The sequence below is a fragment of the Bactrocera latifrons genome, unplaced genomic scaffold, assembly GCF_001853355.1.
Source record: "Bactrocera latifrons isolate USDA-ARS-PBARC rearing strain unplaced genomic scaffold, ASM185335v1 scaffold_3, whole genome shotgun sequence".
Classification (NCBI taxonomy): Eukaryota; Metazoa; Arthropoda; class Insecta; order Diptera; family Tephritidae; genus Bactrocera; species Bactrocera latifrons.
Window position 1 is genome coordinate 3,337,163 of NW_017536629.1, and position 25,000 is coordinate 3,362,162.

Sequence of the window (25,000 nt, forward strand, 5' to 3'; positions counted from 1 at the left end):
CCCATTCCACCGGTCGACAAATATTTGTTTTTTTCTTGCAATGTTTTTCGTTTTTTTTTTATCTTAGTTTAAAAAATGCCTAAAATTCATGCGTCTAGACCAGAATACCCCCTTAATGTTCTCAAGTGGAATTTCAATAACAGTATATCTGTAGTAAAGGGTGATTCATTTTGAGGTGCATAATCATTAGAAAGAATATTCTTTGGCGTTTATTTTTTGAAGGTTATCCCTTTCAAATATTGGTTGCGGCTACCTCTCAGATGGTCTATTCATTGAATGAAATTTTCGAAGACTTATTCGATCATTTCGACTGGTAATTGGTGAATGATACGCGCGATATTTTGCTACAAGTTCTGAATCGAAGCGGGATTGTTCGATTGTCAATATATCCTTTGATTGATGCGATGTGTGGGAATTGGCGCCCTCTTGTTGAAACCAAATGTCGGCGAGATCAGGAGCTTCAATTGCAGGCATCAAATAATCAGTTGTCGTGGCGCAATGACTGCCGTTAATAACGTTTACGTTCTCACCGGCATCTCGAAGAAAGATGGGCCGGTTTAATCACACCAAACCGTTTTTGGATAAAATGACCGGCTTGAATCTGTCGAAACGTTGGTCGGTTGGTCGGAAACGTTGGATATTCTGGGAAACTTTCAACAGATCGTAGAGATAAGCGATGTCACTTGGAAATGTCTGGTGGCTTCAGTTAGTTTTGTTTTTTTATTTAAGATCTCGACATAAAATGCAACATGTCGTTCCATACGTCAGTCCGAGTTCGGTCTTCGTGTACACTCTCAGCTATGGCTGCTATATTTTCTTCACTACGTGCTGGACGTGGTCTAATCGGTCGAATATTATCCAATAATGAATTCTGGGTTTTTGTACTGAATTTTTTGTATTCAAAATTACATGCTACAGCTTGACACGACTCATGCATTACCTGTCACAAAAAGGCTATTGAAAAAAGTATATCTACTTAGATCGGCCGATAGTTAGAAAGACATCATATTCATAGACCAATTTGTCCAATTTAATTTAGTTTTGCATAAGTAATATTAATAGGGATTTTCTTTCCATTTTTCGGTGAGTTTGTAAAAAAAAAAAAGGTCAGTATAATTACTTAAATATTTTTCGATAAAAAGGTACTCGTATAAGTCTAGAGCCTTTTTGACTAATTTAATTTATTAAGAAAATTTGTTATAAACTTAATTTTTTCCAACCAGTCTGCTATTTCATTAAATAGTCGCTCTAAAAGATGAGTCTCTAGTGCTTTAAAAAATTTATGCACTTCTTTTCAATACCAAAATTTTCAATTTAAAAACAACACCATATCACACTTAAAAAAGAAAGAAGTGTCTTGTATTGCAAATCACTTCGAGAGCTTTCGCCAGCAGCTGTAAGTTTATAGAATAATTTTGTGGTTACGAGCTCTTGAGAATTCATTGAAGTACATAAAAGCCAGTCATCACCGAAGTGAGTTGTCAAGTGTCTAAATACAAAAAACGAAGCGAAACCGTGACATGTGTATTAGGCTGTAAATAACGGTGCGAGTCACAAAGCGAGCAGTTGAAAAACGATAAAGGTTAAAAAATTTTATATCACCATATATTAATATGTCTAAAATTGATGGTCTGTATACAAACACATACTGTGAGCTCGTATTGGTTTAAGCAAAACTATATACATATAAATATTTAGTATACGCTAATCTAGTTTTATGCTCGCTCTTAGTTCTTCGTTGAAAATGTCGAGCGGATAAAGGTGCAAAATAGAATTCTATTAGCTTTGCATATTGTGTTAATATTTGTATGCATATGCGAAGGTTAAGGTAGAATAATAGTAAAGCGACCATATAACGGCCACATAAGTGATATTACTATTTGGTTTACATATACATATGTGTGCACCTATGTATATATGTATGTATATAAGTGTGGTTTTCGCTGGAAGTTAGTGAGTGTGAAAATAACATGGAAACTGGTCATAGTTATGGTAGTTGAAAGGTGGGATCAGCATAAAATAAAACAAGTAAGGAAGGCTATATTCGGGTGTGTACGAAACTTCTAAGAAACGGATGGGAAGCTGAAAATTACTTAATTGATATAACAATATCGGGCGAGAGGAAGGTCTCCACTGATTACATTAATTTTTGGAATTACACAAAAACTTATATAAATATATGCGTATTATACCTAATGTATGGTGGCAGTTGGTTTTTTTATTTCTGCAAGCTTTCCTAGTTTCATTAAGACACCTCACAGATTGAACTATATATACAATATTAAGTTAACTAGCCTTTCAAAATTTTATATATATAGTATATATAGTATATGGACCAGGGCTAAGAGAATTGTCTTTCTCGCCTATAATTGTATCACAAATTGACCAATTTTTTGGTATATAATCAGATATAAGCACTGTGATCGACATATTCGGCTACACTGAACGGCCTTAACCAGAAACCACCTTGTGAGAGTCCGTTGTGGTTTTACGTGAGTTCCTGCCTGCGAAGGCCTAACCCCACGGTGCTTTCTATTGCTAGAAGCAMATAGATCAAAACAATGCGTTGATCAGCGCCCCAAAGCACAAGTGCATGCACCTACACTCATACTCTGGAGAACCAAAGCATGAGTGCCGCCACATACACTCATACTCAGTTTCCAATTGGTTAGGGTGTGTGTTAATGTCCACCCTTAGCCACCTTGGTCGGGTACGAGGCCCATCTAAAACCTCTGCCGTACTCTGGGTCCGGCACCCGGCCGCAGTGCGACTCCACATTGGACAAATGCCCTTCCTGCATTTGGGTTTAAACCACAGCCACCACGAATCTCCACAAAGGGCCAAAAACCCAATGAGCAGATTGGAGCGAACTCCAAGGGCAAACTGCTCCCCGTGGTACCATGTTATAGTCTTTGGTGTGACCTGTAGCACTACATATTGTAGCGCTACTGCCAGTCGAGCCCCTGGGAAACCCAAGAACCCGGCTATATGATTGACATGTCTCGTAAAACATTCGAACGTGATGTTTCACTGACTGGTCGGGGTACCAGGAATAGAAAACATAGCGTACAATAAACATCTTACGATGAATACTATAGCACTATGTCTGACATGAACTATGCTGACATTTCAAGGCRAGCCCAAAAAGACAGACATAGTGCATGTGGATTTTAGTCGCCTCTTACGACAGGCATGCCTTACCACGGGTATATTTGGTTTCCCCCCCAACCTGGAGGGGTCCGTCCTACCCGCAGGGGGAACAACCTTGTGAGAGAACGATCCTCGTAGAGTTGGAATTCTCTGAAGCCTTTGACACAGTCAGTTACACAGCACTACTGCAGGACATCGAAAAAACCACGCTGACTCCAGGACTGACGAGCCGCCAACCGTTCAACTTCTACATCTCGAAACTCCCGCTGTCACCAGAGGAAGCTTATATCACCTCGTACGCTAATGACTGCACGATATAGATTGCTGTTTCAAATGTAAATAGCTAACTCTCCGACCTTTATTGCTTCTTCTCTGCACAAAACTACCCCACCAAATCCACAGCGACAATATTTATAAACCGGCCGAAAGAATGCAGACGTTACCGTAATGTTGCAGTCGATGTCGTCACAATTCCAACTGTCAGAAATACTCAAACTTAGGTGTGACTTTTGACAGTCTGTGCTCCTTCACTCATCATACGATCGCGATTATCGCCAAAGTACAGAGCCGCAACCAAATCCTCAAGTCGCTAGCCAGCAATTTTTGAGGCAATCGGACGACCGGTCCCTAACTACTCCACACCAATATGGTCGCCTGGATGCAGTGAAACGCAGACGAGAAAAGTCCAGACTTTTCTGGACTACGACAGGAAGTCTCCTGATGTCTCCTATCGAATCCTACATAGTAAGACCCCCATATGATCCAAGATAAGGAGCGTAATGAACTCCTCTCCAAGCAGTTCCTACGGGGTTGCTTTCGTAGAAATTATCCTTATAGTCACCTGAAATTGAATCGCCTCTTAGAAGCATCAATAGATCATTCCTCAACTACGTCGACGATATCAGACAATATGTCGACCACACTAAGCACGGAACAAACTTCCGACAAGCACTGATCGCTATACATAGTGGAGCCATCAACACCTTCGCCGAATCCCTTTCAGTGATTGCCGTACTTGGAGCCGAATCACCATCTATTGCAGACGAAAAGCTTGCTTGGCCACGAGAAACGAGAGTCACCATTGCGCAGTTTCGTTGTAGATACTGTAGCAGATTAAACTCCTACTTATCGAGAATAGACCGTGAGATATCCAATTATGTCCTGTCCACCTCTTTGTATACCCCACGAACCACACTCATCTGAGACCCCTCTACTTTTGGTCCGAGCCCGTCGAAACAGCACGTTTCTTGGGCCTTCCGGGCCTAATGGTTACAACAACAGCAATAACCTTCTCACCATCCTGAACATAGTGATATATAAAACTCTTTGTTTCGATTAGTGTTAGATGCCAAAAACAACCACGACTACCACCTACCCGAAATATATCAAAAGTTCGAAATAAGGTATAACAAAATCTAAAAATAGGGAAATGATCTTTTCTCATAGACGTCAGACTACTAAACTCTTCAAATATCTGAAAAGAAGGCATAAGAAATATAAACACGAGCAGACGTTTGTCTAAGGTTCAAGTGCCAATTAGCCATTTTATATTACAATACATATTAAACCTGAGTTTAAATTATGAAACAATGACAGTATTCGTTCCTTTTTGCCATCATTTCAGATAAATGCACCCGTGGCTAGTTGAAAACTAGTACTTTCACAAACATTTCAAAACTTTTAACTAAACACATAATGTGTACGAACCCAACAAAAAAGGGACAATGAAGGGACACTCAAGCGCTTACAACTATTAAACGAGGATAAAATGCTGTTGCGCTGAAGCTTTTGCTCCTCATAACCACCACCAGCATTCGCCATTTTCTCACGCCACATTATATACAATTTTTTTTTTTATTTTAAGTTGGTGCCATTGAAGCATGCAATCCCATTTCGTCCATTGGTAGCCTTGGGCAACTTGGCATTTAATGCACTTGACTGCTTAAACAGTTACCAATATCCTTTGAAAATGCCGGCATAACTGTTCGGTGCGAAAGAACGGCTGCAAAAAAGTTCAACACACAAATACATATACAGTCAAGCTTTTATAGACAGCCCTCAGAAAGGTTAAAAAATAGCATACATGTTGATATGAAGTACATATGTATGAAAGAGTTTGTTGTAGTTCTTTATGTGCATGTGTGTGTATATAGCTACCAGCATATAGTATGTGCCTACACACGCGATGTTGCCACACATTTTGTATTGTCAACAAAACTGTGTAGAAATACGTGACATTCTGTGAAAAAGTGTGAAAATTACAAGCAAAAGTTTTATCCTTAAAATCTGCACACACACACACACACACACACACACACACACAGATTTAACAAACAAATGCTTGTATGTGTGTAAATGTGTATACTATTTGTTTGTGTGTCCCTTCGTCAGACCACGCAAATAAGCATCTGCTTACACACGCGTTTCGCCGTATTAGCATTCGCGGTTTCCACACAATTTCGTTCGAGCATAACTTTTATATTAATCCAACTATTTCGTGCCCTTCTCCCTCTCTTGCTGCCTCTTGGTTTTATGTGCTGCTAATAGCCCATAGTTATGATATCCTAAGGCATTCGGTAAACTCAACCCTATTTTATTTATTAAATTGTATATGCTGTGAAATTCCTAAGCATACATATAGGCGCTTGTACTTGCTTGTTTAATGGAACTGAAGCGCTTCGTTAAAGTGAAAAGTTCAGTGGAAGTATTGCTATAAGTAAGCGTTAAGAGTTACCTTAAATATCAGTGAAAATAAAAGTCTGAAATCCTTTGATTTTTTTTTTAAATTTTGTTGAAAATGTTAATAATTATATATTTAATATATTATATAACTAAATCGGAAAGCTTCATAACCCTAATCTTTACCACTCACAATCTTATGACAGCTATATGCTATATTGGTCTGATTGGTGAACATTATATTCGATGATAATGGAAATAATAACAGCAAACTTTTGGGGAGATATCTTGTCAACTCAACTTTATTCTTATAAAGCTATTGTTTCAATACTCCGAACATGGCTTGCTTGCTCGCTTATGCGGCATTTCAAAGATTAATCACTAATTTCCATCATAAATAACAAAACATTTTTTCACTCCACTATTATGAGGAAAACCCCAGCCGAAAGTTATTCTATTTTGATGGAAGCCTGATGGCTGGGTGTGGTTTGCACGTATTGGAAGTGATCATTTTGAATATGAGAAGATGAGAAACTAGTAGCATAATGTAAAGGATTGTTGAAGAGCTCAAGCAGCCACTACCCTCTTGTTGATGAGTGTTCTCAGAGACCAGGGGACAAGTAAAGTAGAAAAAGTTTCGTTGTCGGTTGTGATAGTAGTTTTTCGACGTCGTACCTTATCTTTGTTTGTTGATGAGCGTGCTTTGTTGTTGTACAACATCATAATGGTATGGATCGAAAGATACTGGAGACATGTCGTCTATCTAAAGCAACATGATCGATCTGGTTTCGAACTTTTCGAAACTTTCTTTCGGAATCTAGTATTTCGAGAGGTATCGCTATGAAGGCTGCATTTCCCAAATCTTGCAACAAAGATGGCCCCCTTTTCCACCCTGCTATTAAAATCATCAAGCACAACTTTTATATCGTGGCACCTGGGAGTGGCACATTAGTGTTATGTTGAAAAATTCTGTTCTGATGCGGATTGTGACGAGTCGTTCATCCACCGGGTGCGTGCCAAAACGGACGGGTGAATGCCCTCAAGTCATAGTTTTTATTATGTTTGCGGGTCCAGCGCGCAATCTGAGACATTTCCTCTCTTTTAACAGTGACTCAAGGCTTCGCACGGTTCGGACACCGAATCTTACATAAGGGGTACTCAAATATCCAATGTGCGCGGCGAGGAGGCACGAGTAGGAATTGGCTACAGCCCTGCAACTGTAACTGCTTGCCCAAACGCACGACTACACCCCACTACGCCCTTACCATCTAGTAATATTATTTATACCCTAAACAAGGTATATCAAGTACAACCCCGAAGTAAACGTCGGATATCCTAAAGTATATATCATCAGTTAAAATGCAAACTAACGTAACATCAACATACATAATACCCATAATGGAAACCACTCATATTGAACATTTTTTTAGAATTTTGGTTATAAAATAGTTATATATTGGTTATAACTAACTGATTTTATAAATATATATATAATGGAGAGAATCGTAAACAATAAAAAATTCAATGTTTTTTTATCAGACGTTATTTTTATCATTTGAGGTTACGTATATAAATTATTATGTAAATATTTTTTTTTAGCTAAATGATTTGTTTTTTTTTTTTCTGAATGAACATAAAAATATTTTTGCAATCGTTCAGACGGAAAGCAATGAAGTGAGACAAAAAAGTATTTCATTTGCTCTATTATAATCACCAAAGTCCTAAAAAATATATCAAAAAACTAGTCATAAGAAATACAATGATTGGGATAAGAAATATCACATTTATAATTTTCTTTTGGCATTTTATTTCAGCTGCAGCAAAATTCTCTACAAAAACGTAAAAAAATTACTTGTTCAAAAATACCGCCAAACGACAAAACGCTCAAGTATCTATATAAATATTTCAGTAGCAATGCTATAATAAGTTTTATAAGCTCAAAAAATGCTTCATGCGGTTTTAAGCATTTTTTGAGCTTATAAAACTTATTATAGCATTGCTACACATTATACTAAAAAAAAACACATTTATTATGTGCCCTAACAAATAAAAATAAATTAATTGTCTTTATCAGCTAATGAATAAGGTTAAAAAATAGAATAAAGTTGAAATTAATTTGATGTCATATGATTTTAATACCCACCTTTTATAGCCTATAGCAAATTCACACATTCCCTTCGATCGATATTCCTCACTTGAGTAGATTTCGCCTATGAAAAAACTGGCACACACAGCAACACCCACACGTACTTATGCTATCATTTCATTACAACGCAGTGTCGCATACACACACATACCCACCTGCATAGATGCTGGTATGGCAATCCACTTGCCGTCGTTTGTTGTCAGCGCGGAACTCGCCGGCTATTTACATTTTCGCCATCAAGTCCATCAAGTAAGCGCATAACGGCAATATAAATTGACAGCTGTGGGCATTGAGTGGCTTGATAGATGTCCGGTCTATGGATAGTTGGTCGCTTGGCAGCCATGACGGTCATAAAAGCAATGAATCGCTTTCTTTGGCATGTCGCCACTGACAAAGACAAATTCGCTTTTATCAGCGCTCGCGCAGACCTTCCACAACAGGTATCAACACAACACACTCCTCTCTAGCTGAGTCAATGAGTATGCCGAAGCCAACTAAAATTGGGCCACAATAACAGCTTGCATTAGCATGGCCCTTGTTGTTATTATTAGTATTTGGTACTTCATGTGGGCGCTGTTAGCAGTGGCGTTGTTTGGCTGCTGTTATCCTTTGCGCCTCAATCGCCGTTGCTTTTGTAATTTAATCTTCATGACCGTGTCTGAAATATTAATTCGTTTTTAACACGTGCTTCGTCTCCTTGCCAACCGCGTGCAGTAGTTATTTGTATTTGCTTATAGCGGTCGAAGCCCCGCAATGACGTCATGATGCACAGTGTCCAATTATAAGAGAATTTTTGTAACATAAATTATGATTATTATTACTTTTTTCAAGGCCGGATTTCAACTTGTGAACTTAATTTTTTTTTTTGCAGATTTCTACTGAGTTTTACTAGGTATTATCATTTATGGCGTGAGTGTAATCTGAAAATTGTTACAACGATTAGAAAAGGTTATAAATTCATGTGTCGTCATGTAATAAGAAACATTCAATAAGTGACCGAAATCATATAATATATTTACAGCTTTACTGCTGGCGTCCGTATATTAGAACTCAAACCTATTGAAATTTTTTTGGCTTTCAGTCATCTTAGGCTCCACCATTCCCATATACTGTCGAGCTGTAGTCTATATCACTTCATTCATCCCTGGAAAGAACTGTGAAAGCTCGATATCTATTTATGATATTTGGCTCATACAAAACACACACACGCACATTTACACGTATTTTAATAGAAATCCTTATTCTTCTCTGGGGAATAGATTCTTGAATCAGTAAAAGCATGCTGGAATGGTCTTTGCTGAAGGCATCTGTTTGGCTCATGAGCTACGCACAGTCAATTTTTGATCCTTAGGGACAATTTTAATAAAACAAATTTGGTTTTCTCTTCTTTGTTTCAAATTTGAAGCGCTTTTCGAACAGAATTTTGGTCAGAACGAACAGAATTTTTGGAAAAACGTGTCCCGTCAATAATAGTGATGATTTCGCTAACTTAGTACTCAGTTATGTTATTTTCGTACGAGTCTAGCACTGACACGTTTCATATGCCAAACACTAACCAATATGTATTGAGTCGAGTTAGTTTAAGGCAATCCAAGAAGTATTTGATTAGATAGACCATGAATTAGTACAAAAATTGTAGTAGTAAGTAGTGATAAGATATTTATAATGTCTCACACTGCTTATTTCAGCATAAACCCTTGAACATGCTTTGGTCGTTCCACTAAAACTGATTTCTTTGCCGAAAATTATTTGTAATCATATATATAAAAGTATAAATAATATAGACGATAACATATTTTTTCCCACTCTTTTGACATTTCTCTTCAGTAAGGTTTGCCATTTCATCGTGGGAAGATATGTAACCCAACAACTAGTCGAAATTATTAAAATTTACTACCGAAATTTGGAGTAATTAACCTCAACTTTAAGAGCGCTCCGTCCAACTTACGGTCATCATAATCATTCTGCAGATCAACAATTGATCGTCTAGTGGAAAAATTTGAACCCACAGGCACAGTACAAGATATTTCCGTGCCCGTGAGAAATGCCCATAGTGTGGAGAATGTTGCTGGTGCTAGAGCGTCAATTGAGCAAGACCCAAATAAGTATCTCACACGTCGTTCTCAAGCCGTTGTGGCAAGTTTTGCGAAAAGATTATGGTCTACATCATTTCAAGATCAAACTGACGCAAGAAGTGAAGCCGCTTGGACACCAGAATCGTCGTAGGTTTGTGAATTGGGGAGAGCAACAACTTGAAAATGATCCGGCTTTTCATCGAAAAATCATCTTCAACGATGAGGCTCATTTCTGGCTGAATAACATCGTCAATAAATATAATATTTATTATTAGCCAGGCAGCAATCCCCATGTACTCTATGAGTCAGCTTTGCATCCCGACTTGCGTTTTGGTGCGGTTCATGGTCCAGCGGCGTCATTCTTCCCTGATGATCAAGATAATATCCGGCACGTTACTGTGATTTGAACTTGCTACCGTTCAATGAAAACCGAATATAATATTTTTGGCCAAAATTTAATGACAAGGACTTGAACAATATGCTGTTGCAACAGGACGGCACCATAAGCCACACAGCGTATGTCGCAATCGATTTATTAAGCACCAGGTTTGGTGAACATGAAAACCCCTGTATTATAGATGACTTATAGGGTTATATACAGTTAAAGGACCGAAAAAAGCGAATTTTCCAGATTTTTTTCTTAGAAAACTTTCACTGATCCAAAAACTTGTACACATATTACGGTATTATTTAATTATATATTTAAGGGCTGAGTGTTATTAAAAATATTTATATGTAAAGGTAGTACAGCTGATCATCGGAATGATATGAAATTTTCTGTGTGTATTCTTTAATATATAAATATAAGAAGATATAATATAAAAATCGTTTTTTTAATTCTAACTGTATATAACCCCTTATGAGAGGCTTCTTTAAATTGTTGAGAAATAACATAGATAGTTACTGCAGCTCTTTTTCGTAATTATTTGGCTCTTTCTAAAGATTGATAACAATATAGATTAGGTTAGGTTAATCGGGTAGGTTCATAAGCCACACATACACCAGTGCTGATGCTTAGCGCCATTTGAAGTAAATAATTTGAATGAAACTATTTATTTTTTATTATTACAATTTTTTTTTTTCGTTTTACATTTCGTAGCACACTTAAACATAAGTATGCAACTTAAATGAAATTTGCTTCCACACGTACAACAAACACTCAACAAACAAATAAAAGTGACATAAAAAAAGCCGAAACCTTTGCCTATATGGATGGCCACACTTACTGTGTGTTTACTACTCTCTGCATATTTTTATTTGCCTATGCAAATTTCCAACCTTTCTCTATTTCTATTCATGCATACAATGTATGATCTACCTGTGATGGCTTCCATGCATATACCAAACAAATACTTAAGTTCATACTTACACATATACTTATAAGGATGTAAGCACCGGCGGAAACATGTGTAAATGCCGATGTAGCACACACATATACGCACACAGGTGTGAACATACAAAGATAAATCTCAATTTAATTAAAGACTTAAATTACACTCAACTCACAGCACCGTTATAAAACTTCATCCTTCTCGCATCTTTTTTTTACACGCCAGCCACTTTTGCCATTTGGACGGCAACACTCCTGATTCACTCTCATCTAAGTGTTTATCAGTGTATGTGTGTGCACGCGCAACCACCTTTCGTCGTTATCATTCACATTTACCATTCGCCATTTACCGTTTTCATTTACAGTTCACAGCGAAATTGTTGTACACTACGGCTCGGTTTTATAACGATCTCCCAACTTGTTACTTCAACTTTTATGTTTTTATGTTGTAATTAAATTGTGCATACAAAAAGTTTGCGCTTCACGCATTTACATATTTAACGGTGATATTAGGGGATATTGGCTTTGTGTAAAGTAAATTTAGATGAACTCGCTAACGTGGCAAAACCAGATTTACTTGTATACACATGCCTGTGTGTGTGTGTTCCCAGTGTTTGCAGGTGAAATGCCGAAACTCAGCAAATTTATTCATCTACATTAATGGCGTGCTTTTAGTGTGCAATTAAAATGATTAGATTTTTTCTCATGTACCATATATGTGTGTATCTAAATATATATACATATGTATATAGTTATATATTTCAAGGCGGTGTAAGCTGAGAAAAGGTGAACTTAATACAAAAAACAATTACTTTAATGCGTTTTGAATTGTTCGAGTATATTTTTAAGCAATTATGTGGAATTTTTGAAATGACGCATAAAATTTAATTTTTATAATGGCACTTTAAAGTACTATTTCGCAAATTAATTCAAATGATTTGGCATAAATTAAAATTTTTTTATTAACGTTGGTATGTTTTTTGATTAATATGTGCTATAAATCGTATTAAATAAATTTTTTTTTATTTTTTATAACATTAAGCCACAGATAATAATTAGTAAGCAATATCAATTTACTACATATGTATATATTCACACATATCTCAATGATTATACGCATTCTCATCATAGATCAACAGGGCGGATGAGTAACATTTGCTTTTTCTCCCATATGCAGTTGGCAAGCTTAAATTCAAAACTATGCATATTTTTAAAAGTAATTATGTAAAAATAAATTGCTTGTACACAATGCTAAGAAGTTTGAGCTTGCCGCTTTTCCATATTAAAGCTTACTTTCCATGTATCTTATTCTTTTTTACATAATTTATCTGAGCTGAAAGCCTCTGTAGCTAGTGCTCCTTATATTTAATGGATAATAATAATTGTATTATTATTGTACAAATAATAAATAAAAGAAAAAAAATACATAATTTATCATATAGAGTGACCTCCTTTCAATTTTATGCAAGTAATTTTATCAAAATTCATTATATAAACTAGACTTAAGTTTCGTTTGATGACACATTATTTTCTTTTTGTTAATTATAAAAACTCCCACTTGTGATGTATATAGCACTTAATAATTCACATATACTGAACACAAAAATAACAACATACTATTTCTATTTACTAATTTATACTACAGACTAAATTTAATATGTTTAAGATGTGAAAAGATTATCATGATATTGTGACTAGGCGAGATTGATTGATGATTACACCAACTTTCCCCATTAAGCGTACTTGATAAAATGTTTCCAAGGAATTTTAGGAAGTTATCTCACACACATGATCAACAACTAGCCATAAAGTCAGCTGGAATGACGAATATAATTGCGTAATGGAGTGGAGCAATGGGATTGTATATTTTATTTGCTTTATTTGGTGCGTATGCCATGTGCTCCTTGAATTTTAGTTTGGAGTCCAATATTACTCCTAAATACTTCAACTGTGGCTGTGAAGTAATCGCACAATCTCCTATAGTGGGAGTTATTTTATTCAAAATTTTCTTGGTGCTTATGAGCAAGACTTCTGCCTTGTGCTCAGCCTGTTTCAAGCCCATGGGAGAAAACCATTGGACCAGACCATTTATGCACTTATTACGGTATATGGTACGAAAGGGTTTCATGGCAGCCGGGCAAAAATTGGACGATTAGCGTGACATTGCCCATTTTGGGTAAAATCAAATATATCGGCTAGACCGACTAATTTTGATTAAATTTAGTATTTGCCATTCCTCTCGGCGGACGGCAACAACGCCTTCTTCTCATATAGCACAAATTTTAATTCTATTTGATTATTTTACTTTCCAGTGCACAATTCAGGAAGCAATTAATACAACAGGAAAATCATTCACTGACAACCAAAGTATTGAATCCCCGAAGTACAGAATATTTTGACCCCAGTACCTATAGTTGAGTATTTACAAGAAATATCAGCCAATCTATAAGAAATATTTGAAACTTAGCTCAAATCCTTTTTTAGTAATTGTATTTCTGTGTGTCAAAAATTTAATCGGGTCGATATATCCCATATACCTAATGTTTTTTTTTCCGATTTTCGATCTTACGGTTTACTCTATACTGCGTACATATTTATGTCGGTCAATATGTGAGTTATCTCTATGAAAATGAGAGAGCGTGTTTTATTTATAACAGTACTGCTTTGTTGACCATGATTTTCGAACATCCTTTGGTCCATAAGATTGGTGGTTATATCTGAGGGACTTTAATGAATCTCATGGAACATTTCTTTAGTATGTGGCATGATATTAGTCAACAAATAAAATCGAGTCGATGTTATTCCAACATCCATACAGTTACTATGTACACGTAAGAGTTTTGATTTTTCTAATCAACATTATGCCGAATATTTAGATCAGTGTATGAACTATGTAGAGTATATGTACTATATGTGACCTGGTCTACGGAAAGGTGGCTTAGGTGTCACAAAATCTTAGTTGATTCGGATGGAAGATGAGATGCCTTTTCACGTGATAGAATCCAAAAAGTCATAAACTAGTTTTCGCACGTTAGCTCCCTTTTCGTAGATCAGGTCACATATATATAAAATTTCTTAGATTCCGTCCCTCTGGTTTAAGTTCTAATTTGTAAGGTATTTTTCTAGCTTTGATTCTCAAAAGTTGCAAAAGCATGAAATGTTCGGTAGCACCCGAACTTAACTCTTTCTTACTTGTTTGTGATTTAATTTGTAGCTCTTTTCCGAGCTCTTTACAGATTTCGATTTGTTGAATTCTAATCTTCATTTTACTGTTTTAATTTTTCCAAAAAAGTCGAAAATCTTAATTCCTTGAAAAGCAAAGTACAGTAGCGGCATCCTTAATAGCATTGACAATTTCATTCCGAGTGAATGATCACATTAGCCAACTGCAACTCAAGATCTATTTAAATATTCTTATTTGTCGAAATGTCTGCGTATGAGTAAGAATATTTACATTGCGCAAACAGAATCTTGCTACAGCAATCAATCATCAATAAACTTAACTCATTATACAAACTTTCATCCATCAATATATTGGACGGCATGCCAGGCGACAGGCGAGTGCCGGGTAATGGCGTCGAATATACAAACAGTTAAGTTGTTATTTTTCTCCACCTTTTTGCTTTCGCGCCACGCCAAACTTTAATTGAAAAGCAAATTGAACTTCATTACCGCAAAAGCTATTTGAATTAGTTATTACAACAACCTCATAATACACAATGACAGCACACACACACACACACACATACGCTTGTAATAACTCGGGCGCTTGAGTGAAGGAGTTATGTATTTAGGTGTGTGTGTTAATGTACCGTCACACCTTTGCGCCAATAAGTAGTTGCTGTGGCAAGCACAGGCACATACTTATGACAACATATTGATAAACTATGCTGCGTGTTGCCAACATTCAGGCGTTGCGCCGTTTAAATTTGAATATTTGCGGAAATTTTCATGTAACAATGAGGCACTGTATTCAACACTGCACAGGTGTGGCACGTTGAAGAGCTGTTTGCACAACTGCGGCTGAATGGGCTCGATATTGTAGGCGATGTACATATGTATGTGTGCATGCCACAATAATACCAATACATGTGTGTGGTGTTTATTTGTTTGCTTAAAAAGCAACAATGTGTTGAGTTTGATTGAGAATGATTGGGTATTACTATTTGCAAGTATATATATATATGTGTGTGTGTGTACTTATGGTGATGAAGACGAAAGTAGAACTTGTTGTAGGGCACTGGAGCTGGCAGAAATACAAATATTGCCTATGTATGCAGGTTTGTATGCATATGTGTATAATTTTGTGCGTATATTAATCATCAAGCAAAGCATTGGTCGAGTAAATCTACAATGTAGGAAAAGGAAAAGGGTGAAATTCGCGACAAAGTAGTGTGCACACATGCATACAGCAACAATACTACAGCAATAAAATACGGTTGAGCAGTTAGTCCATTGCGTATGCGCAAACAAATGTACAAGGCAATTGTAGCTCAGAAATCTAGGCAATACTCTGTGGACTAGCACGCTGGCTGCCTGCTGAGCCACAAAGACCAACTAACCGGAAAAAGACATCACCATTACACATATACACACATGTATACAAGAATGTAGATAAATAGTCGTTGCCATAGCCTACTGAAGCCACAATTAAACACACACACACATGCACACGAACAACACACGTCACGTAAGCAGAACGAGAATGTGTTTTCTTGGCAACAAGCCGCTCTCCTTGGGTCACTTAGACAATCGCCCGAGCGCTGATAAAGAACCCAATACCCGCCACGCATGGCTGGTGGTCGGCCTGTGGCTTGGCGAATGCGATGCCTTATTCAGCATTTTGTTTCTGTTCGTTTTCTGTATTTTGTGCTGTGCGTGCTGTCCCTTCCGGTTAAACAATGCAAATGAATTTATTAATTCCGTAAGGCAGCAGCCAAGGAAATGAAGAAAAAATGCGGAAAAACGATAAGGCAAAACGAAATCGACAGCGCTGGTGAAAAATTGTTTCCTTCCAGCATTTTTCATTCGGCCAGCAAATCCTGGCGCGGTCCGCTTTGCAACCAATTTTTTTCTTTTTTTTTTTTTTGTTTTTTTGTCTCACTAGTTGGTGCGTATTTCTTTTTTTTTATTTATTTGATTTTGTTTATCACTTTTCTCCCTCCTCGCTCGCGGTGCAATACATTAATCTTTCATCTGTCGCTTTCATTGTTAATGTCCTTTATAACAGCCACGCTCATGTCTGCCTCTGTTCGTTGCATGTACATTCGACTTGTTTGTATGTTTGAGTGTGTGTGTGTGTATATTGTCTGTTGGTCTGGTGTCATATGATGGTAATTCAATTCGAAATCGATTGAAACGTAAAAGCCGTTGCGCTCTCGGAGAGTGGAGAGTAGCAAAAAGATCATGAGTTTTATGTACAACTTGCCATCAGTTCAGTGGAAAACGCTGAGGAAACGGATGAACAAATGAATGATTAAATGATTGAGTGACTGCAGCTAATGCCGGTGTATATATATGTTTGTATGTACTCGTGTGTTGATGGGTGAATGGGTTGCTTTTATTTGCCATGAGTTGTCAAACTAACCATTTCAGGACGTAAAAACAGGAGAGAGCAAATATGGCACTCAAAAAAAAAAAACACAAAAAAATGTGTGTTAATTACATAAACAAATAATGCAAATTAATATAAATTTAATTTAATTAGAACAAAATAAACTAACTTAAGTTAAATTTATTAAAAAAGTAAAAACGTAAAATTAAAAATTCAATTAAATCTAAAATTATAATTAAATTATAATTAAATCAAAATAAACTAAATTAAGTTAATTACAAATTAAATTTAAATTTAAATTTCAAGTTCAAAGAAAAAATCAATATAAATTCAATAAAAACTAAATCTAAATTAAAATTAAAATTAAAGTCAAATTCAGATTCAAATTAAAATTAAAAAAATCAATCAAAGTTCACTGATATCTAAAAGTAGAATTAAAGTTAATACTAAACTTAATGAAAAATTTCAAATTCAAATAAAAAAAATCAATACAAATTCAATGAAATCTAAAATTAAAACAAAATTAATTTAAGAATTAAAACTAAAAATGAAATAAAAATTAAATTAATACAAAATATAAAAGAAAATTTAAATTCAAAAAATATAATTTAAAAATTAAAATTAATTCAAAAATTAAATTTAGAAAGATAATTAAAATTAAAACTAAAGTCAATATTAAATTAAACTACAATTAAATTTAAAATTAAAACGAAAACGAAAACGAAACTCAAATTAAAATTCTCATTCAAATTCAAATTTAAATTCAACTTTAAAAAATGCAATAAAAATATGATGAAACCTAAAATTAAATCTAAATTAAATTATAGTTAACCGATCTGAACAATTTTTTCGGATATTACATTGTTGTCTTAGAAAATAACCTGTACCAACTTTTGTGAAGATACATGGTCAAATGTGAAAGTTTTACATACAAGAACTTGATTCCGATCGTTCAGTTTATATGACAGCTATATGTTACAGTGGTCCGATATCGGCAGTTCCGAAAAATGAGCAGCTTCTTGAAGAAAAAATGACGTTTGCAAAATTTCAAAACGATATATTAAAAGCTGAGGGACTAGTTCGTATATATAACATCTGTATTATTATAACATCCTTGCGACAGAAACATCGTAGTTGTTGGAACGATGCTTTCCCAACAAGCCTTCTATTACTTCTTTGATTGCCTGCCATACATTCAATTCAGCGTCAATCTAAATATTGTTGAAGGCGTCACTTTTAATCAGCTTACGTAAATCTGGGCCATTTAGTACGCCTGATTGGAAAAAATTAATTTGTTAAGATGGAAAACCATGGGAAATAAGGAAAAAATTTAAAAGGTCATAAAAAAACTGACACATACGAACGCCAAACCCTTTGAGGGTTTTACTATACTGACCTASTACCATCACCCTGACTTGKAATTTCTCACCCCCCAGATTAGCTGTTGTACTGTGTAATTATAGAAGTTTTTCCGAAACTATTCTACAAACTACTCCCACAGACTAAAAACTAATAATAATAATAGAGTATATTCTTTTTACATATAGTGAAATCACTACCTCATCAAAAAATATCTGCAATTATTTTAAATGTTACAAAAGCCTATCATCGAAGCTAATTTCAGATGATTCTCATAGCAACCTGCATATGCCCACTCATCCATGTTTTATTTTCAGCAATTTTCCTGCATAAAATCAACATATTTATTTACCGTAATTAATAACACTCCGCTCTGCCATGCCGCAAAATCGCTGCTAAGCAACATTGAATATTCTAAATAAATTTCTCCAACCATAAATGAACTTGTTGATGCTAATTTATATTGAAATAAATTCTGACGGGATAATGTTTCGATATTTTAATGGATTCGTGTGGTGCAAATATGACCATGTCGAAGTTAGTTAATTATATTTGATAGGCGCCTAAAGTTATGCTAATAAAATTTATTGATACAGATGTGTCTAAAACTGTGCGATTATACATATGTATTTTCAATAAGCTGTAAGTGTATTCATTATTAGTGGATGCTAGTAGCTAGCTTGGTGCTTATCTAGCAGTAAATACAGGGTGTACTAATGCAGTAATGCTAAAGCTTAAATATTTTTATTGATATTTTCACTATAAATTATAAATTTAAACAATTAACGTTAACCATGTGACATCAGAAGTCACAAATAATATTATTGCATTGCAAAAACATTACCTGAGATGAATTCTTCTGCAGCTGTTGGATTACAAAAGGATTATTTGTAAAACTCAACGAATGACTAAAACAAAAATAGCAATGAATTTAAAAGCTATTCATAGTATAGTAATCATTACAAAAAATAAAATCGCACTTAACTTTTGTAATAATTAGAAGAAAGAACTCTAAATTTTGTAATAATTACCGGAGCGTATTAAAAAATTCAGTACTCATTACACAAGTGGATCTTAAACTATAATCATCAAAAAATAGACTTTGTAATCATTACTGAAAAATTATTCTGTACTTCGCTTAAAGTCCAAAACTATTATGCAAGTATGTAAAAATGAACTCATTATTATAACCAAAAAATATCAGCTAACTATTCAAATATTTTTTGTGGACACTGCAATGATTACAAAAAATGACTGCAAAATATTGTAAACACTCTAAAACTCTAATTATTACTATATTCATTACTAAAATCAATTCTTAATATTTACTTATAATCAATGCGAAAAATTATTATAAACTCTGTAATTACTACATCATAACCTTGGTAATCATTATAAAAAAAAGTTGCCAAACATTTGTAATCATTACGAAACGTATTTCAAACTTCACTACTCACCACACAAACAGATTTTAATAATTTTTAATTCTTGAAAATTATTCTATATTTTACTGGGAAAAACAAATCCTTCACTCATTTGTAATCATTACTAGTGACATTTGTACATTTGTTAATGATTACAATGGTCAATCCAAACTCTTTCAATCATTACAAAAAGAGTTCGAATCTTGTTAAGTCTTTACAAAAAGGACTACAAATGAGTAATCATTACATTACAATTTTGTAATCAGTATAAAAAAGTTGCTAAACTCTTTTTTAAAACTTTACAAAAACGAATTACAAATTTGTAATCTTTTAATCAGTACATAAAGTATTCTAAATCTATTTGTAATGATTAGAATCTTTTTCTTTTTACGCAACCAAACTAAATCCCAAAAGATGTAACTTGTTTGCCAAAACAACAATAAAAAAATAAAATTGCAAATAAAAATCCGGTTTGCATTAAACTTCGCCAGGCACCGTAAATGGACCCACTACTCTTCGCGTCCATCACAACGAATCCAATTATAGCTTAATTAATAGCAACGAAATAGCATATGGCATGTTCTAATTATAGTATTTGTTTTGTTTTTGTTTTTTCTCAATCGGAATTACAGGTGTCTGGTATAACAGTGACCATCGCGATTGGGTTCGTATTGCTGGCCGATAGTACCCGCTTTACCCTGCTAAAGGGTTGAGACCGTTATCACTGCGCAAGCCATCATTTACCAGCAGCAGCAGCGGTAGCATCAACGCTTGTCCACCCCCTCCACCCACACCGCACAGCGCCGGCAGCCATTGCACCAACAGCACCACAACCAACAATAACTACAACAGCAACACAAACAGCACATTAACAACAACAACAACCAATAGCCACAGCACAGTAGGCGCAGGCACATGCAACAATCACACTAACCAACACAAAGCGAAAGGTGGCAGCACAACCACAGCAACAACAACTGCAACACATACCTTAGACGCGCTAGGCACACCGACAGCCAGCAGAAAGGGCAGTACACCGGGCAATCCATTGCAGGTGAAATATTTTGAATTCCCACCGAATCTCGCGCTACTAGCAGCCGGTTCAACACCATCGCTGGCGACAACAACGGCCGTCGCTTTAGCCGCATCCACCACAAGCACCCCTGCACTCACATCCGCCACTAATTCACCCAAACATTTCTACCAACCACAACATCACTCACACTATTACCAACCGCATTTGCATCAACACTCACACCACCACCAACACCACCATTCCAGCAAAGTCAACGCACATCAACCATCGCAACATCAAATAGCACAACCGTCGCGCCAACACTACACAAAGCAAACGCGTGCCGAATTCGAGACCGATTTTAGCAGCGAAGCCGAAGAGCAACTAAGCCCGCCGTCAGTCCTAAACGAGGGGGGTGTAGAAATCGTTTTAGCCACGCCACCAGCTAACAAAATGGGCCGGCGCGAAATTAAGCGGTCGAACACCAGCGGTTCCACCATAAAATCATACGATGGTGGTAGCGGTAAGTTCGAAAAATTCGCTGTAAGCAAATATTTTATTTGGTGCTATGCAAATTGGAAAATAGTGTAATGCCAAAATGTTCGCATTCATTCGGAATGCGCATATTGCGGTGCACATGCACCAACATGATTATTCCTGAGTATCTCTATCTCGTTAGCTGTATGTATGTGTATTTCCAAGTTCGACGTTTTTTGACCCTGCTTTATAACGGCACTTAAATTATAGATTACCGAGAAAAAGCAAGCAAAAATAGAAACAAATAAAGTAATTTGCATAGAAAATAGTAAAATTTTATCACACCACAACAACAAGTACATTAATATCTGCTTCCTAGCTGAGTCAAGAAATGCGAACAAAGATTTCGACAGAAGGCTTTGTACACAGTGACTCACGCATGTGAAAATTATGTGTCACATTACTCAGTAGAATATATTTAGATCGGTTGCTTATCATAAAGCGTTTCTAAATAGCCAAATGCGTTACGTAAGTGACATGTGTTACATGATGAGTCAAGAAACAAGTAAAGTGAATGCTGCTCTAGCGGTATGTAGAAGAGGTAAGGAAATCTAAGAAAATTACAAACATAATATACATACATATATCAAAACGATGTGAAGGCTTAGAGCGCATTGAGGTAGGTTAACTCTTAACTTATGTAATCAAAAATTGGATTAGTGTAATTATGTTTAGATTAGTTTGAAAGGAAATACATATTTTTCTATTTTATAAGACTTATAATGAATCCCGTATTCTTTATTTTGTTGAAATTTAAAGAAATTTCAAAGTAAAGGCTAAAACGGCATAAAATCTTCACTGCGAGTATTAGCTCAACTTTGGTTACAAATATTCATCAATAACAATCAACGGTTATACACTTAGTGATCAATTTAAGTAGTATTTGACCTATAAAAATCCTATTTTATATGATATGAAGTAAACGGTTTATAAAAGAATGTGAAACTCAATCAGTGGTAAAATACTCAACTGAAATACCTAAGCAATGACTGATGAATTGAGATTGAACCAATTCGGCGACACAGATTCATAATTCTTACATACATGGTAGGGACAGTTTATATATTCAAAAAATTGCTACATTTTAAAGCCACAAAACCACTAACAATTAATTAACAAACTACCCTCGAGCGTTATAGTAAGCCAAAAATCCGCTAAGGTATTTGTTACAGCAACAACACAGCGCGACCAATGCTTAATTGGCACCGTCAGAGCTACACGCGCCTACACTAAAGTAATGAGTGTTCTGAGCCCGCAGCATAATGAATGGGCGGCGCAACGATTCGCGGTTGCATAAACTGCCCCCAAACTAGCATTAAGAGCTGGTTAAAAGCAGTTTAATGTGGACAAGCGATAAGCTCATTGCAATTTAGTATGTATGTATAATAGCGCAGAAGGGCTTGGCTCTATTGCAGGAAAGCGGTGTATTTCAAGTTTAACCGATAATAATTCTGTTATCCAATGCTTGCCCATAATTATCAAAACGTATACATATGTTTATATATTTTGTAATGTGTCCATATTTGTGAGGGCAGTGTATCTTGTGTAATCAAAGAGTTTGTGGATTGCATACAGATTTTGATGTGCGTTTTGAGATAATCCTGAATAAATAAATCACGTATTAGATGCCGGGTAGTTAGAGATCCCATTAACTGTTACAACAACAAGATAATCCAGAACAGAACAATACTTTTGTTGTAAATATGATTTGAAACACTGCTCTTATGTAGTGCCTTATAAAATCAAACAAAACATAATATCCAAATTGTACTGAAATAAATATCTTACCGGCCCAGATGACCTAAGCATTCAGAATGAGGAATGATGCATATAAACCGACTTTCATCAACTGTGAAGAGAAGTTGTGTATTCATAATTGAATTCGATCAATCGAGGCTATAATGGTAAGAAACGAGTTTGTCAAACGAATTCCGCTACTAATTATAACACCGATCAGAGCGCTACAAATAAAGCAAAAACGGTTTGGGATATCAAATCTGTGAAAGTACATTCGATGCCATTATGTGTGGATTTTGAGTTATTTTGTATGGCCACCAAGGGCACGATTACAGAAGGCCAAAACTGAATATAACTTTCGATGGCTTACAGGCCGATCTTGCTGAAATATAACGTTAGATATTTGTTGGTATAGACCATAGACTTGACGTAGCCCCCTGGAAATAGCTTAACGGCTTCAGATCACACGACCGAGGTCGCCAATTGACTGGGCCATTTCGTCAGATACCACATTCACCAAATTTGATCTTCAATAAATCGATTGTAACATTCGCTGTGTGGCTTTTGAAGCCGTCATAAAATAGAATTCGGGTCAAAAATATTTGGTTATCATTGAGCAATTCCCATTCACAGTAATGTGCCAGTCTTGATCAGACGTCGCCATCCCATAAACCACACCAAAGTGTATTTTTTACGGGACTTATGGATCGCTGAAGATTATTTCTCGATGAAAATCTGGACCATTTTTGTAATTGCTTAGCCCAATTAACGAACATAAGACGATTCTGATGGACGTTTGCAGTTCTTGAGTCAGTTTGATCTTATAAGGATGTAGACCAGGATCTTTTCCAAAAATTTGCCACAACGACATCACAGAGTTGCCCAACGTTTGAGAACGACGTGTGAAAGACTGATTTGAGTTTTCCTCAATTGATGTGCTGGTAGCAGCAATATTTTCGACACTACGATTTCACCGGCCTGGGAACATTTTTTACTCTAACTGTCAAATCAAAATTTTCCACCAGATTACCAATTTTTGAACTGAGATTACGATTATGACGACGATAACTGGAGATTCCAAGCGAAACCAGTTCCTTCTCCATCTCGTCTACCCACCAACGGAGTAGATGTCTTCCTCTGCTTCTCCTGAGCGCATACTGCGTCGAATACTTTCAGATTCATTTGCGGTATTTGTTGTTGCGAAAGCGCAATGGACCATAAATCCTACTCAGAATCTTTCTCTCGAAAACTCGTGACGTCGAACCATCAGATGTTGTCATCGTCCATGCCTTTGCATCATATATCAGGACGGGGATGTTGAGCCACATGTAGAGTTTTGTTTTTGTTCGTCGAAAGAGGACTTTCTTCTTCTTGATTGGCGTAGAAAGAGGACTTTACTTTTCAATTTTCTACATAGCCCGAAGTAGCACCTGTTGGCAAGAGATATAGCGTTGGATTTCTAGGCTGACGTTGTGCTTGGTGTTAAAGGTGGATCCAAGATTGACGAAATTATCTATGTTTCGATTACTAAATAAGTAGATATGTAATACTTATCAAGTCATGTCTTTGCTTTAATTTGATTTTCCCTATCAGGAAACAATGCTTTATCAAAACAAGAAAATCACTTTTTTTTTTTTTTGTAAGTAAGTTAATACCAACAAGTAAGGAAGGGCTAAGTTCGGGTGTCACCGAACATTTTATACTCTCGCATGATAAAGTGATAATCGAGATTTCAAGCGTGGTTGTGAACCGATTTCACCCATATTTGGTACRTGTCATCACGGTGTTAAGAAAATATTATATACCGAATTTCATCGAAATCGGTTAAGTAATTCCTGAGATATGGTTTTTGGGCCATAAGTGGGCGATGCCACGCCCATTTTCAATTAAAAAAAAAAAAACCTGGATGCAGCTTCCTTCTGACATTTCTTTCGTAAAATTTAGTGTTTCTGACGTTTTATGTTAGTCGGTTAACGCACTTTTAGTGATTTTCA

The 25,000-nt window shown here is 35.9% G+C and overlaps 1 protein-coding gene across 1 annotated transcript in view; it reads left to right on the plus strand.

Moving 5' to 3' along the window:
* The first annotated feature begins 20,403 nt into the window (after positions 1-20,403).
* Positions 20,404-25,000, plus strand: part of LOC108970484 — a 70,551-nt gene continuing 65,954 nt past the window's right edge. Inside the window, exon 1 of the mRNA XM_018935911.1 lies at positions 20,404-21,255. Coding sequence (XP_018791456.1) covers positions 21,186-21,255 — 70 coding nt within the window. The 5' untranslated portion in view covers positions 20,404-21,185. The remainder of the gene's footprint in view (positions 21,256-25,000) is intronic.